Source organism: Lucilia sericata, unplaced genomic scaffold, assembly GCF_015586225.1.
Source record: "Lucilia sericata isolate MDLA Ls3-8-SP2 unplaced genomic scaffold, ASM1558622v1 Contig000031F_arrow, whole genome shotgun sequence".
NCBI lineage: Eukaryota > Metazoa > Arthropoda > Insecta > Diptera > Calliphoridae > Lucilia > Lucilia sericata.
Window position 1 is genome coordinate 190,109 of NW_023994069.1, and position 13,567 is coordinate 203,675.

Consider the following 13,567-nt stretch of genomic DNA (forward strand, 5'->3'; position numbering starts at 1 on the left):
GCATTATAATTAGGGTTTGAAATATGTATGAAAATAATAATAAAGAATACTTGAAATACGTTTGAAAATTTTTTTAGTTTCAAGCTTTCCTGTAGCCTTTTTTTAAATTTGAAATACATTTGAAAAATACGTTTGATTTCTAACTGCCTTTTTGTTTGAGAAGGCCATAATTTTCCATTTGAAAACAAAAATTTTCAAATTTGTTCTCAAAGGCTATGTTTGAAATTTGAATAGGTTTTCAAATACATATTTACATCATTTCAAAGGTTTTTGCTTATTGGGTATTAACTACTTAATGATTTTAAATATTACTATTTTTGCCAACCAAAAAAAAAAAATTAATAATTGATTTACGATATAGGAGTAGAGTAGGAAAAGTATTGAGGGGATGAGTAAGTAGAAAGAGCGTAACAGATAGAGAATATAAAGGATACGGTATGTGCTCTTAAACGGATTCCATGTGCTCGGCCATTTCTAATATAGGACTTTCGCTAAGCGGTTTTATGACAGTCTGCCAATTCGGTGTATATAAATTTGTTGCTGTTGTGCATGATGAATATGAGGATGATGACGAGGATGAGTTGGAAGATGATTGCTTTGTCAGTGACAGCGAGGAAACCGTTGGTGCCAGAGACGTTGATGGTGTGGCAGGTGGTGATGAGAGTGTTAAAGATGAAGTAGGATGTGGCGGTGGAGTTGAGGCTAATGTCAATGAATTTGATGAAGATGTTGGCTGCATGAAAGAGAAAGAAAGAGAAACATACAGTTGTCCAATTAATAATTTCGAAATATAACGTATGACGGATTAACAATTACATGGTATGCATGTGGTGTCGGTGGTGGTGGTGCTAGCGCAGATGTTGGCGTCGAGGCTGATCCACGATTTACAGTTCCATTCTCCAGTTTTACCGGTGACATTTTCTTGTGCACTATGGTCGCTGCACTTAAGGAATTCCAAGTTTCCGAAGCATGTCGACTCATATTTGGACTTCTGCTTCGGGTCATGGGTAGCACAGCCACATCGGCCGATTGCTGTTTAATGTATGTTGTTTTCATGTAATGATTGTTAATGGCGGCATGATGATTGCTGGAGTATGCTGCTAACGGTGCCAATGAGTTGTGATGCAGTTTGCCACTGCGTTCAAGCATATGCAACTCCATTAGTTCATCAGGATGTGGCATGGTTTGAGGCGGTGGTGTAGATGTGGGCGTTATAGGCACTCCATGTGGATGAGGACTTAACTTGTAGCCATGCTCTCTTAGCATGTGATGTGGTCGCGCAAGATGCGACTCCAAAGCATATTGTTTTTGAAATAGCTGCCGTTTTTGTTGCAGCAATCTATGTTGAAGTAGTTGTTGTTGCAGCGGTGGTTTTTGCATGGGCAACATGGCAGCTGCATTCAGCTGACTATAGAGTAAACCTTCATGATGAGCTCTAGGCATACTGCCAGCATATGCGGCATTTGCTGCATCCAAACGCAAATAATGATACAATGACGGATGTATTGTACCATTTTTATCGGGAAAATTCTCCATATTTTCCATAGCACGCACCAAATGCGGCGCATATGGTTGATGGAATTCCACAGGTATTCTGTTTGACAGTGTATAGAATTGACTATGTTGAAATTGACAATTGTTAAACTCATCCAATGGCAGATTTGATCTGTACTTAGATTTAAGGGTGTGAGCTTCCCTTTGCAGTTGTTGCAGTTCGAGCCAACCATTGCGTTTATGGTTGTCGTAGCGATAACTACCGTACGCTGTCCCATTGTGTAGAGGACCTGCTGCACTTACAATGCCTTGGGCTACTAAGCCATCACTAGCACGACGTCCTTCCCTAATAGGTTGTATAAGAAATTCATTATACATATCAATTTATATACAAAAAAATTTGATTATCTATATATATAAAATTCTAACGTTACTGACTGACTGACTGACTGACTGACTGACTGACTGACTGATTCACTGACTGATTCATCATCGCACAGCCTAAACGGTTGAAGCTAAAGAGCTGAAATTTGGACAGGAGGTTGGTCTCCCGCCAAATAGATCCACTAAGACGGGATTTTTGGAAATTCGAATGTTTAGGGGGTAAAAAAGGGTAAAAACGGGTAAATTCGGTAACCTTATATCTCCTAAACTAGAAAAGATACAAAAACAGTTTAAAGCTTATCGCCGTTCATTTAAAAAATAAACGGACAGGTGTCTGGTACTTTTTTAAAATTCGGCCCCTTTAGGGAATAAACGGGTAAAAACTGTATTTTGGTACTTTTTTCGCACCCCATGTATCTTTTAAACCAGTGCACATTCAAAAAATATTTTTAACTCCTTCATAACTTAACGAAAAAATAAAAATTTAAATTTAGTACTTTTTGGATATTCGGACGTTTAAGGGGTTAAAATTGTACCTATTTTTGGTACTTTTTTCATAAAACATCGTTTTTGGTTTATTAACTTATACATATGAATACATAATAACGGGCTCCCACTACGATGTTGCAACTTTTTGGAATAGAATTTTTATTTCGTTAATGGGGAGGAAAAAAGTACCAAAAGGGGTAAAAACGGGAAATTTGATTTTATTCAACCACAATGATCCAATTTAGATAAAATTTTTAAATTTAGAAACACTAAATATCCTAATGGGGTGTTATTTGGAACCCCGGTATCAAGTGATATTTTTTGGTACTTTTCATTCTCCAACTGGTCCTTTTTGAGTTTTCTATGATATTGAAATAGAAACATGAAATTAATAATAAAGGGACTTTTCGCTACTTTTTCGTTCTACACAGGTACTTTTTTGAGTTTTCTTTAAAATTAAACCTAGAAACATGAAATTAAGCATGTAGAGCTCGGAGTAAATGAGAATCTATAAAATGGGACTTTTTGGTACTTTTTCGTTCTTCAAAAGGTACTTTTTGAATTTTCTATAATATTGAACCTAGAAACATGAAATTAAACATGTAGAGACCGGAGTAAATGAGAATCTATAAAAGGGGACTTTTTGGTACTTTTTCGTCCTTCGACTGGTACTTTTTGAGTTTTCTATAAAATTTAACCTAGAAACATGAAATTAAGCATGCGGAGGCCTTAGTTAATGAGAATCTATAAAAGGGGACTTTTTGGTACTTTTCCGTCCTTCGACTGGTACTTTTTGAGTTTTCTATAAAATTTAACCTAGAAACATAAAATTAAGCATGTAGAGCCCTTAGTAAATGAGAATCTATAAAAGGGTACTATTTGGTACTTTTTCGTCTTTCGACTGGTACTTTTTGAGTTTTCTATAAAATTTAACCTAGAAACATGAAATTAAGCATGTAGAGCCCTTAGTAAATGAGAATCTATAATAGGGGACTTTTTGGTACTTTTTCGTCCTTCGACTGGTACTTTTTGAGTTTTCTATAAAATTTAACCTAGAAACATGAAATTAAGCATGTAGAGCCATTAGTAAATGAGAATCTATAAAAGGGGACTTTTTGGTACTTTTTCGTCCTTCGACTGGTACTTTTTTAGTTTTCTATAAAATTTAACCTAGAAACATGAAATTAAGCATGTAGAGCCCTTAGTAAATGAGAATCTATAAAAGGGGACTTTTTGGTACTTTTTCGTCTTTCGACTGGTACTTTTTGAGTTTTCTATAAAATTTAACCTAGAAACATGAAATTAAGCATGTAGAGCCCGGAGTAAATGAGAATCTATAAAAGGGGACTTTTTGGTACTTTTTCGTCCTTCGACTGGTACTTTTTGAGTTTTCTATAAAATTTAACCTAGAAACATGAAATTAAGCATGCGGAGGCCTTAGTTAATGAGAATCTATAAAAGGGGACTTTTTGGTACTTTTTCGTCCTTCGACTGGTACTTTTTGAGTTTTCTATAAAATTTAACCTAGAAACATAAAATTAAGCATGTAGAGCCCTTATTAAATGAGAATCTATAAAAGGGGACTATTTGGTACTTTTTCGTCTTTCGACTGGTACTTTTTGAGTTTTCTATAAAATTTAACCTAGAAACATGAAATTAAGCATGTAGAGCCCTTAGTAAATGAGAATCTATAAAAGGGGACTTTTTGGTACTTTTTCGTCTTTCGACTGGTACTTTTTGAATTTTCTATAATATTGATCCTAGAAGCATGAAATTAAGCATCTAGAGCCTGGAGTAAATGAGAATCTATAAAAGGGGACTTTTTGGTACTTTTTCGTCCTTCGACTGGTACTTTTTGAGTTTTCTATTAAATTGAACCTAGAAACATGAAAATAAGCATTTAGAGCCCGTAGTAAATGAGAATCTATAAAAGGGGACTTTTTGGTACTTTTTCGTTCTTCAAAAGGTACTTTATGAATTTTCTATAATATTGAAAATAGAAACATGAAAGTATGCATGTAGAGCCTGGATTAAGTGAGAAACTATAAAAGGGGACTTTTTGGTACTTTTTTGTTCTTCAAAAGGTACTTTTTGAATTTTCTAAAATATTGAACCTAGAAACATGAAATTAAACATGTAGAGCCCGAATTAAGTGAGGACCTATAAAAGGGGACTTTTTGGTACTTTTTCGTTCTTCAAAAAGTACTTTTTGAATTTTCTATAATATTGATCCTAGAAGCATGAAATTAAGCATGTAGAGCCTGGAGTAAATGAGAATCTATAAAAGGGGACTTTTTGGTACTTTTTCGTTCTTCAAAAGGTACTTTTTGAATTTTCTATAATATTGATCCTAGAAGCATGAAATTAAGCATATAGAGCCTGGAGTAAATGAGAATCTACAAGAGGGGACTTTTTGGTACTTTTTCGTTCTTGAAAAGGTACTTTTTGAATTTTCTATAATATTGAACCTAGAAACATGAAATTAAGCAAGTACAGCCAAGATTAAGTGATAACCTATAAAAGGGGACTTTTCGGCACTTTTTCGTTCTTCAAAAGGTACTTTTTGAATTTTCTATAATATTGAACCTAGAAACATGAAATTAAGTACGTAGAGCCCGGAGTAAGTGAGAACATATAAAAGAGGACTTTTTTGTAATTTTTCGTTCTTCAAAAGGTACTTTTTGTGTTTTTTATAACATGAAATTAACCATGTGGAGCCCAGAGTTAATGAAAATCTATAAAAGGGGACCCTTTGGTAATTATTCGTTCTTCAACTGGTACTTTTTTAATTTTCTATAATATTGAACTTAGGAACATGAAATTAAATAAAAGAGGTCTTTTGTTACCTTTTTGTACTTCATTGGTACTTTTTGAGTTTTCTAAAATATTGAATATATAAACATAAATTTAAATAGGGGACTTTTTGATATTGCAGATATATACACATTTACAATAATATTTATTTTATTCCATTACGATGAGGGTAGCGAAGCACACTGGGTATAGCTAGTCAATAATAAAGTATTTGGTCAACATTTTATATATAATGGGTGTTCAAAATACAAAGCCTACTGAGATCAAATCGTATATCCTAATTGGTTAATTGAATCGCCGTGCGAATGATTGAGATATCGATTGTTTGGTGTGTGAAAAAAATATAATTTCATGCTCTATTTGATCTATCATGGAAATAAAATAGTAGAAATTAAATACATACCTAAAATGTATCGGTGAACGTTTATCGGTATAGGGAGTCGACTTAGTGGATAACATTGACGATGTACTTGTTACAGGTGGCATATATACACATGAATTATTGCTATTATAAAATGAACGTTCCGATGAATGTTCCGAATTGACACTACCACTTCCGGTAACACTAGCAGCGCCGGAAGCCGAAGCTGCAAGTGTGGAGTTACTAGCACATGAAGGTAGACTACCGGCTAGATCGATGCTTGTAACTAAATTAAAATCAATACTCTCAAATGTTGAACAATTACTTTTCGAAGATCCTCTACTTAAATTTTGACTTAGACTCTTCGAATAACTGCCAATGACACCACTCGAAGAGCTGCTACTAGCATATGATTGTATTCGTTGATTTCTTAAATCGATCGAGGATTGCGAAGTATCTGCAATTATAATTTGTTATGTTAAATAATGCAAGCATTAGTTAATTAAAATACTAACCTTTTGTATCACTTGTCCCTCCCATATCAGTTTCACAACCTTCATCTGTACTTGAACTACATTGAGCAGAAACTTTCTTCGATGTAACTTTCGTTGTAGATCTATCATTGCCATTTGTACTGAAACATACATTAAAAGCATTACATTATAAGTAAATTATATAGAATAACAAACTTTATTATGTTACCCTGTGTAATTTTCCGCATTATTTTGTAATTGAGTTTTGCCCGACAAGTTTGACTTGTGATCACCATTCGAGTTGAGAGTAATATTTGATTTAGTTTTGGTAATTTCTTTGCTACCGGATTCCTTAAAATAGACAAATATCTTAGCTTAACTCTGTTATTATAATTATAATTATAATTGTACTTACCTCCACTGGTAGAGGACTTTCTTGTAGAGTTTGAAATAGTTTTGTGGCCTCGGCAGACATTTTGTAGCGAAAACTTAGACTTTGATCTAAAACTGCGGATGAATCGAAACTAGTTGAGCTGGATAGGGGCTTGGATTCGTTGAGTTTTGTATCGGACATTTGTTTATCCTCAGTCGTTTTTGGTTTTTGTTGGTGTTTATTGTTCTTGGATTCTGATATGGCAGTGGCCTTTTGCAGTAAAAGCCTACAGTCTTCTGAACTCTGTTTTAGGATACTTTCTTCAATATTGAAATGAGCAATACCACCAGCTCCACTAAACATACGTTCACGCATAGAACGTTCGTCAATAATACGCACCGGTGGCCCACCATTAAGACGCTGATTCGAAGCCAATACATCGCGACTATTTAGATTGGTAATGGAATGTTTATTATTGTCTATACTGTAAGATGAACAACCTATTGGGCGATGGCTATTGCCCAAGTCCTGGCGTGATGTGCGTCCACCACTCTTTTCCGAATGATATCTCAGATGATTATCGACCATTTTAGACTGCAGCAAATGTTCAGCTGTTCCTGTAACCGGAGCCGATCGCTCACTCAACAAGGTCTGTCGACTAAGTTTCGACAAAAGACTATAGTGTTCCTTTATCAGATGCAAATTATTGCTAACCTGATCCTCATGCAGTACATGATTTGCTTTCAACCTTTGATGATGATGTTCTGTTGCTGCCGATGTCTTGCTATTGTGTTTGTACAATATTTTGGACGAATACTGGGCTGTAGCAGAGGCTGACGATAGCGTAGATAAGGTTGATAGGGCATGCTGTTTACTACCACCAGCGTATTTTGGCAGTGAAGACGATGATGCAATAGTGGCATTACTGGTGGTATTATTAAGGCCAATACTTCCTCCACACATTTGTTGTTTTTCTTGTGCCATCTTCTTGTTATAAACACGATCTTGCAAGAGAAGATAAATAGCTGCTACATGATCGTAACTGTTCTTCTTAAGACTGGCTCTGGTCTTTTCCGGTGGTATGCCAGCGAATTCGGACATTATGCGCATTATGTCCTCGTTGGGTTCGATGTTTGTGGTACCATCCATATTAACGTTGAATTTCGCTATATTTGATAGTTCTAAAATTTCTGGACACATCCAGCGATGAAGTTTAATTTGTTCGATGGTATAGCGTCGAGATGGCTCTAACACTAGCATACGTCTTATTAAATGTTCGCACTCTACAATTAGCATTAATAGCAAATAAATACTTATTTGAAATTGTTAAAAAATAAACTGAATTGTACCTGAAGACATAAAGAATGGTATACGAAAACGTCCAGAGAGTACACGGTCCCTAAGACTTTGTAATGTAGAACCATCAAATGGCAGTGCTCCACATACCAAAACATATAGTACAACACCAAGTGACTGTAAAGAAATTTAACAGCGACCAAAATAAATTTAAGTTTGGTAAAAATTTTACAAATAAATAATAATGGGGTCTGAAGAAAGCACATTGGACTTTTAAATCAAAACTCCAATCTTACTTCCCTTAACTATATAGACACTTAGGAAGACAGCATTTTCATTTACACTTACCCATATATCGATTTCTGGTCCAGTATATTGCTTTCCTTCGAAAACTTCAGGTGCTGCATATGGTGGCGAGCCACACCAAGTGGCAAGTAGTTCTCCTACTTTAAAATGATTCGAAAATCCAAAATCAGCTATTTTTATATTCATATTATTGTCCAAAAGTAGATTTTCAGCCTAATTTAAAAAAATCGGTCATTATAAAGGGCATGTTTTCTTATTTTGTCAAAATTTACCTTAAGATCTCTGTGGACAATTCCTTTTTTGTGGCAGTAATCCACAGCTGATAAAATTTGCCAAAATTTAAAACGTGCTGCAGTTTCCGACATTCGACCATATTTGGCAATGTAATCTAAAGGAATATACAATAAAAAAATCCATTAATTTTATAGATCCTTAAATAGTATTTGAAATACTTTGTACACAAAACCTACCAAATATTTCCCCTTGACTTGCGTACTCCGAAACAATATAAATCATATTTTTTGTTTCCATCACCTACAAAAAAGAAAACATCTTTAAAATCTTTTAAAATTTATTAAAATTGATTTCGTACCTGGTACAACTTAATAATATGGGGATGGTTCAGACGTTTCATAATTTCCACTTCACGATAAACTTTTTGCAAATTGGTTGTATCCAATTGGGATTTATCGATAATTTTTATAGCAACCTTTATTAAATAAAATTTTTATATTATTAACAATTAAGTGTGAAAGCTAATACAAAATACCTCATTTTTAGTTATACGATGTCGTGCCAATTTTACCACTGCAAAATTCCCTTTTCCAATGGTTCTTTCGATATCATAGAAACCAACACGAATGGGTTCTTTGCTTTTTAATGAGTCCTTTGATGTTGCAATATTCGGATGATGGGTGGTGGCATTAAGTGTTTGCTTTGCAGAAGCCGACTCTTTAGAATCGCTGTTGGCCTTAGTATTGACATCATCTTTAGATGTTTGCGCGTAAATCGGTTTTGTTTGTTTGTCCGACTTATCATGATCGCCTATATAATTAAAAAATCATATTAAAATATTTTTCCATGTGATAGAAGAATATATTATGCACCGTTTCTGCTTTCCACATCGGAGTGATCATTTTCCTGCTTTTTGGCTGTGGGTTTAGCATCAGTTGTACCACTTTTATTGGCCTTCTTGTCTTCGTTGTCACTTTCTCCCATATTGGTTTTGAGCTATTCTCATTCAATTCCACATTTTAGATTACTGAAATTTAGAAACAAGTTGTGAACATAAGTCTGTATCAAAATTTTATAAAATTCTACAATATATAATACATAAAGTCATGATTTAAAAAATATATACTCTATAAAAAAGTTTTGAAAAAAATTGGGAAATTTTAGATAACTATATAGAGGTTGGCACTGGATTTCATCTCAAATCAAGTTTAAATTACACAAAATATAAGAGTATAAGTAAATAGTCGGTTCAAATTTTCATATAGCTACCATACATATTAAAATACTCCCGGAAAATGGACTGATATTTAATAACTGTGTAGAGAATATTATTAACAAAAAATTTTGCATATATGTATGTATAAATCTAATATTAAAACTAATATTATTTCTGTGAAATATTTTTCCTATCGGTCCATAATTGATCATAGTTGCCATATAAAGCCCTCTTCTGAACATCACCTCAACATAAATAACTCATAACTTAATAATGATATTGGGAATAATATATACAAAAATAATATATACAAAAGATTTTTTCGGATCGGGTCATATGTAAACTTCCGAAAATCTCACAATTCAATTATGTGCAATTAATTCTCAATTATAGTTGTTTTAAACTAAGATTAAGATATCTCCTTTTAAATTAGAAATCAGAACGTTTCATTTGAAATTAAAAACAAAACAATATACATAAATCGAGATATTTTATTTAAAATTTAGAAAATCGCAATTGAAAATAAGACTTCCCATTTATTATCCAGAAAAGCTCTATTAAATTTAAAGAAATTTTATTAAATAACGGTATTAATTCCACAACTACTTCTAGAACGCGGGCATTTTCTAAGATTGTCGTTGATATCGATGTTTTTATACCGTACACCACTATAGTGTTTGTGCTGATGTTTGTAAGACCTTAAAATATTAGTCCTACACCCACCTTAAAGTACCGCAATCGGCTTAGTATCACTCCGTCTGTCCATGTAAACCTGTGTGTCCATGTAAACCTTGTGCTCACATACTCTTCTTTTGACCCAAGGACGACGCCTATAGAAAATGGTTAAAATCGGTCCATTATTTCCTGTAGTCCCACATACAACCGTACTCCCGAAAAGGGCTTTTGAGCTCATAAATATGTTAAATGATCTTGTAGCACTTCAAAAATCGACAAAACTTAGTTCTATATAAGTCTTAATGATACTGCAGATTTTCGTAATGATCGGGCTTCATGTGACCCTATTTCCCATAAAATGTCCCCTTCAGAAAGTGATTTGATGGTCAAAATTCACTTATAAACACTAATATCACGATTATATTCTGCATAAATAACTGATGTAGACGTATTAACGTATATTAACCCTGCCCCATATAACCCCTCTTTTAGCAAATAACTTTTTATACGCAACATCAAAAAAGATGGGGGTATATTGTTTTTGTCATTCCGTTTGTAACACATTGAAATATTCGTCTAAGACCCACAAAAGTATATACATATATTCTGGGTCCTTAATAGATTCTAAGACGATCTGTCGGTCCGTCTGTCTTTCTGTCTAAAATTTTGCATAGATACTTTTAGTTGATGCAGTTTGTTTGGTATTGAAAATGGTACAATATCGGTCCACAATTTCGCCTAGCCCCCATATAAGGCCCCATTTAGAAAATTACTTTATCGCTCTTAAATGGCTGAAAAAAGCATCTATAGCGGTAAAATTTGGCATAAACATGTTTTATGGAAACTTAAATCTCTTCGTAAAATGTTATAACGATCGGTCCATAATTGTCCCTACCCTCCATATAAGGTTTTAAAAAATAACTTTAACGCTCATAACTGTCTAATAGAACCATCTAAAGAGGTGAAATTCGGCATAAACATGTTTTATTTGTGCGAGTAAAAAGCTCTCTAACAAATTTTCCAAGTATTGGTCTTAACTTTAATTAATTACTGAGTCAAAAATTCAATTACAGCACTGAAATTCTACATAAACAAGTTTTGTGCTAGCCTTATTTGTAAGGCCCCCATATAAGGTCCCCTTCAGAAAATTACTGTAACGCTCAAATACGACTACGGCGATGAAATTTCACAATTTCAATGTCCTCTTCAGATATTTATGAGTATCGGTCAATAAAGGACCCTACCCCCCATTTAAGGTCCCCTTTAGAAACGCTCAAAAATTTTCAAAAATGCAACATAAACAATATTTGTATGAACAAAAATCATTCAAAATTTTAGGAGATCGGTCCATAATTGACCCCACCCCCCCGTATAAGGGCGCCTTTAACGCTCATTACTGGCATTAAATTACGAGTAGATATATGAATTTCAACATAAACCAGTTTTATGGCAACTGAAATCTTCCTACCGACTTTGATGAAGATGGATCGATAAATTACAACTTTAGAAAATTACTTTAACACTTATTAATTACTTCAAATTACGACTTAGGCGATGAAATTCGAATAAACAACTTCTTTACGAAACATAATTTATGTACAAAAGTTTATAAAGATCGGTCTATAATAGACCCTTATATAAGATTCACTCCAGAAAATGGCTTTAACGCTCAGCATTGGCTCAAAAGTTCTTCTAAATTACTGTAGTTTTATAAGAACTGCAATTTTTCAGCTGAATTTGGTGAGGATCGGTCGATAACTAACCAAAAATTATTTTTTTTTTTTATTCGAAGGAACACGGTCCATACTTAAGCCCATTTGTTCATATTAATATCGACATTTGATAATAAAATTCAACACTGATCTAATAAATAAGAAAATTGCTTCGATAATATCAAAGTTTATTAATAAGAATGATTTGATGGTGGGTATATAAGATTCGGCATGTCCGAATTCTTACTTGTTGTCAAGAAATTGTTAAAATATTTCTGAATTAAGGTAAAAATGAAATTAAATGCATTATTAAAAAATAATCAAAATTTTTAGCATAATCACTGGTATAGGGTATCATATGGTCGACCATGCCCGACTATAAACTCTTACTTGTTTTTGTTTAAATTTGTCACTTTGGCACCTATTTACATACATATAAAGCGTTTCTGGAACCGTTTCCTTTACTAGGAATTATCATCTTTGTAAATAATTATATTTATGAAACACACCATTTTAGGAACTAGTTGTGATGATTGGGTCCAGTTTTATGAAATTATATATAATATCATTTGAATCATTCTTTTCATTAATTCTGGCATGATAACTAAACAATGCTGACCGTGTGATTGACACTTGATTGTTTTTATGGTAAAAATAACAAAATATTATCAACAGCTAATGCGTAAAAGAGACAGGGGTGAAAAAAGAAGAATGAAGAGAGAAATGACTGTAAGTTTATGCGAAAAATCAATAAACCAACTCAACTAGAATTGTAATACCCCTGTTTTTTTTCTAAATACCTATTTCTATTAAATAAATATAAAATTTAGGTATTTCGAGAGGAATTGTTAATGAAAATTTATAGTATGTTTTATTTAACTATAATACAATTGTCCAAAAAATAAGAGAAAACTATAAACGTAAATTATTCTACAACATACCATTTTTTCCTTGACGATTTCTTTAAATCAATAATTATTTTATCAGCACATATAAACAAAATTAATGAAACTATTAGTTGGTTTTTTTTATAAATTTTCACATATTATTATATATTTTTTTAATAATAACAGTAATTTTTAATATAAAAAGCACAAGATTATCACAAGTTTTATTTTTAATGTTTTCTTAAATTCTTACAACTTCATACACTCCGAACGAAATATAGTTTAAATGTATTTTCACCGCAAAATTAACGAGAACATTGCATATTGGCCTCGAATGAGGTCGTCAATGTCGGCTCTACCACATAAAAGCTATAAACACAACTACAACAAAATATGCAAAGGCGAATGAAATCTATACAAAAAAAAAAAAAACAATATATATCACACGGAATTTTCACTTGAATCCGAAAAACAATTCACTTTTTTCTTTAAAAAAAAGAGGAAACAAAAACTATGTATTTTTTATAGAATGGCAGTGTAAGTAGTTGTGAAAATCAACGTTATTAAAAGATGTTCGTGAACTTTTCTAATGTATTTATTTTTGCAACAGTGACAACTAAACTGTTTTATAATGCATTCTTGTGATATGAATGAAAAAGTAAATGGCAAATAATCATACTAGTACTCATACATTATGTAATCGGTATTTTATAACACTACAAAGGTAATGTTTTAATACGACCGTTATATTAAAATAAAATTTTCGCTACACTTGTATACAACTCTGTACTTTATTTTTTTGTGTTGGCAACACCATATCACTTCGTTATTAACCATTTTTAAACTAATGCTC

General features: G+C 32.9%; 1 protein-coding gene across 1 annotated transcript; it reads right to left on the reverse strand.

Moving 5' to 3' along the window:
- Positions 1 to 230: 230 nt before the first annotated feature.
- LOC119611580 (serine/threonine-protein kinase par-1) lies at positions 231 to 13,356 on the reverse strand. The gene is made up of 16 exons (XM_037967229.1): positions 13,337 to 13,356; positions 12,968 to 13,126; positions 12,769 to 12,788; positions 9,097 to 9,251; positions 8,760 to 9,034; positions 8,583 to 8,699; positions 8,461 to 8,524; positions 8,263 to 8,378; positions 8,033 to 8,203; positions 7,738 to 7,861; positions 6,431 to 7,671; positions 6,245 to 6,366; positions 6,058 to 6,176; positions 5,585 to 5,999; positions 817 to 1,840; positions 231 to 733 (listed from the first exon to the last, which is right to left on the reverse strand). Exons 4-16 carry the CDS (start codon positions 9,206 to 9,208, stop codon positions 446 to 448), a joined length of 4,188 nt encoding a protein of 1,395 aa, XP_037823157.1. The 5' UTR covers positions 9,209 to 9,251; positions 12,769 to 12,788; positions 12,968 to 13,126; positions 13,337 to 13,356; the 3' UTR covers positions 231 to 445.
- Positions 13,357 to 13,567: the final 211 nt, after the last annotated feature.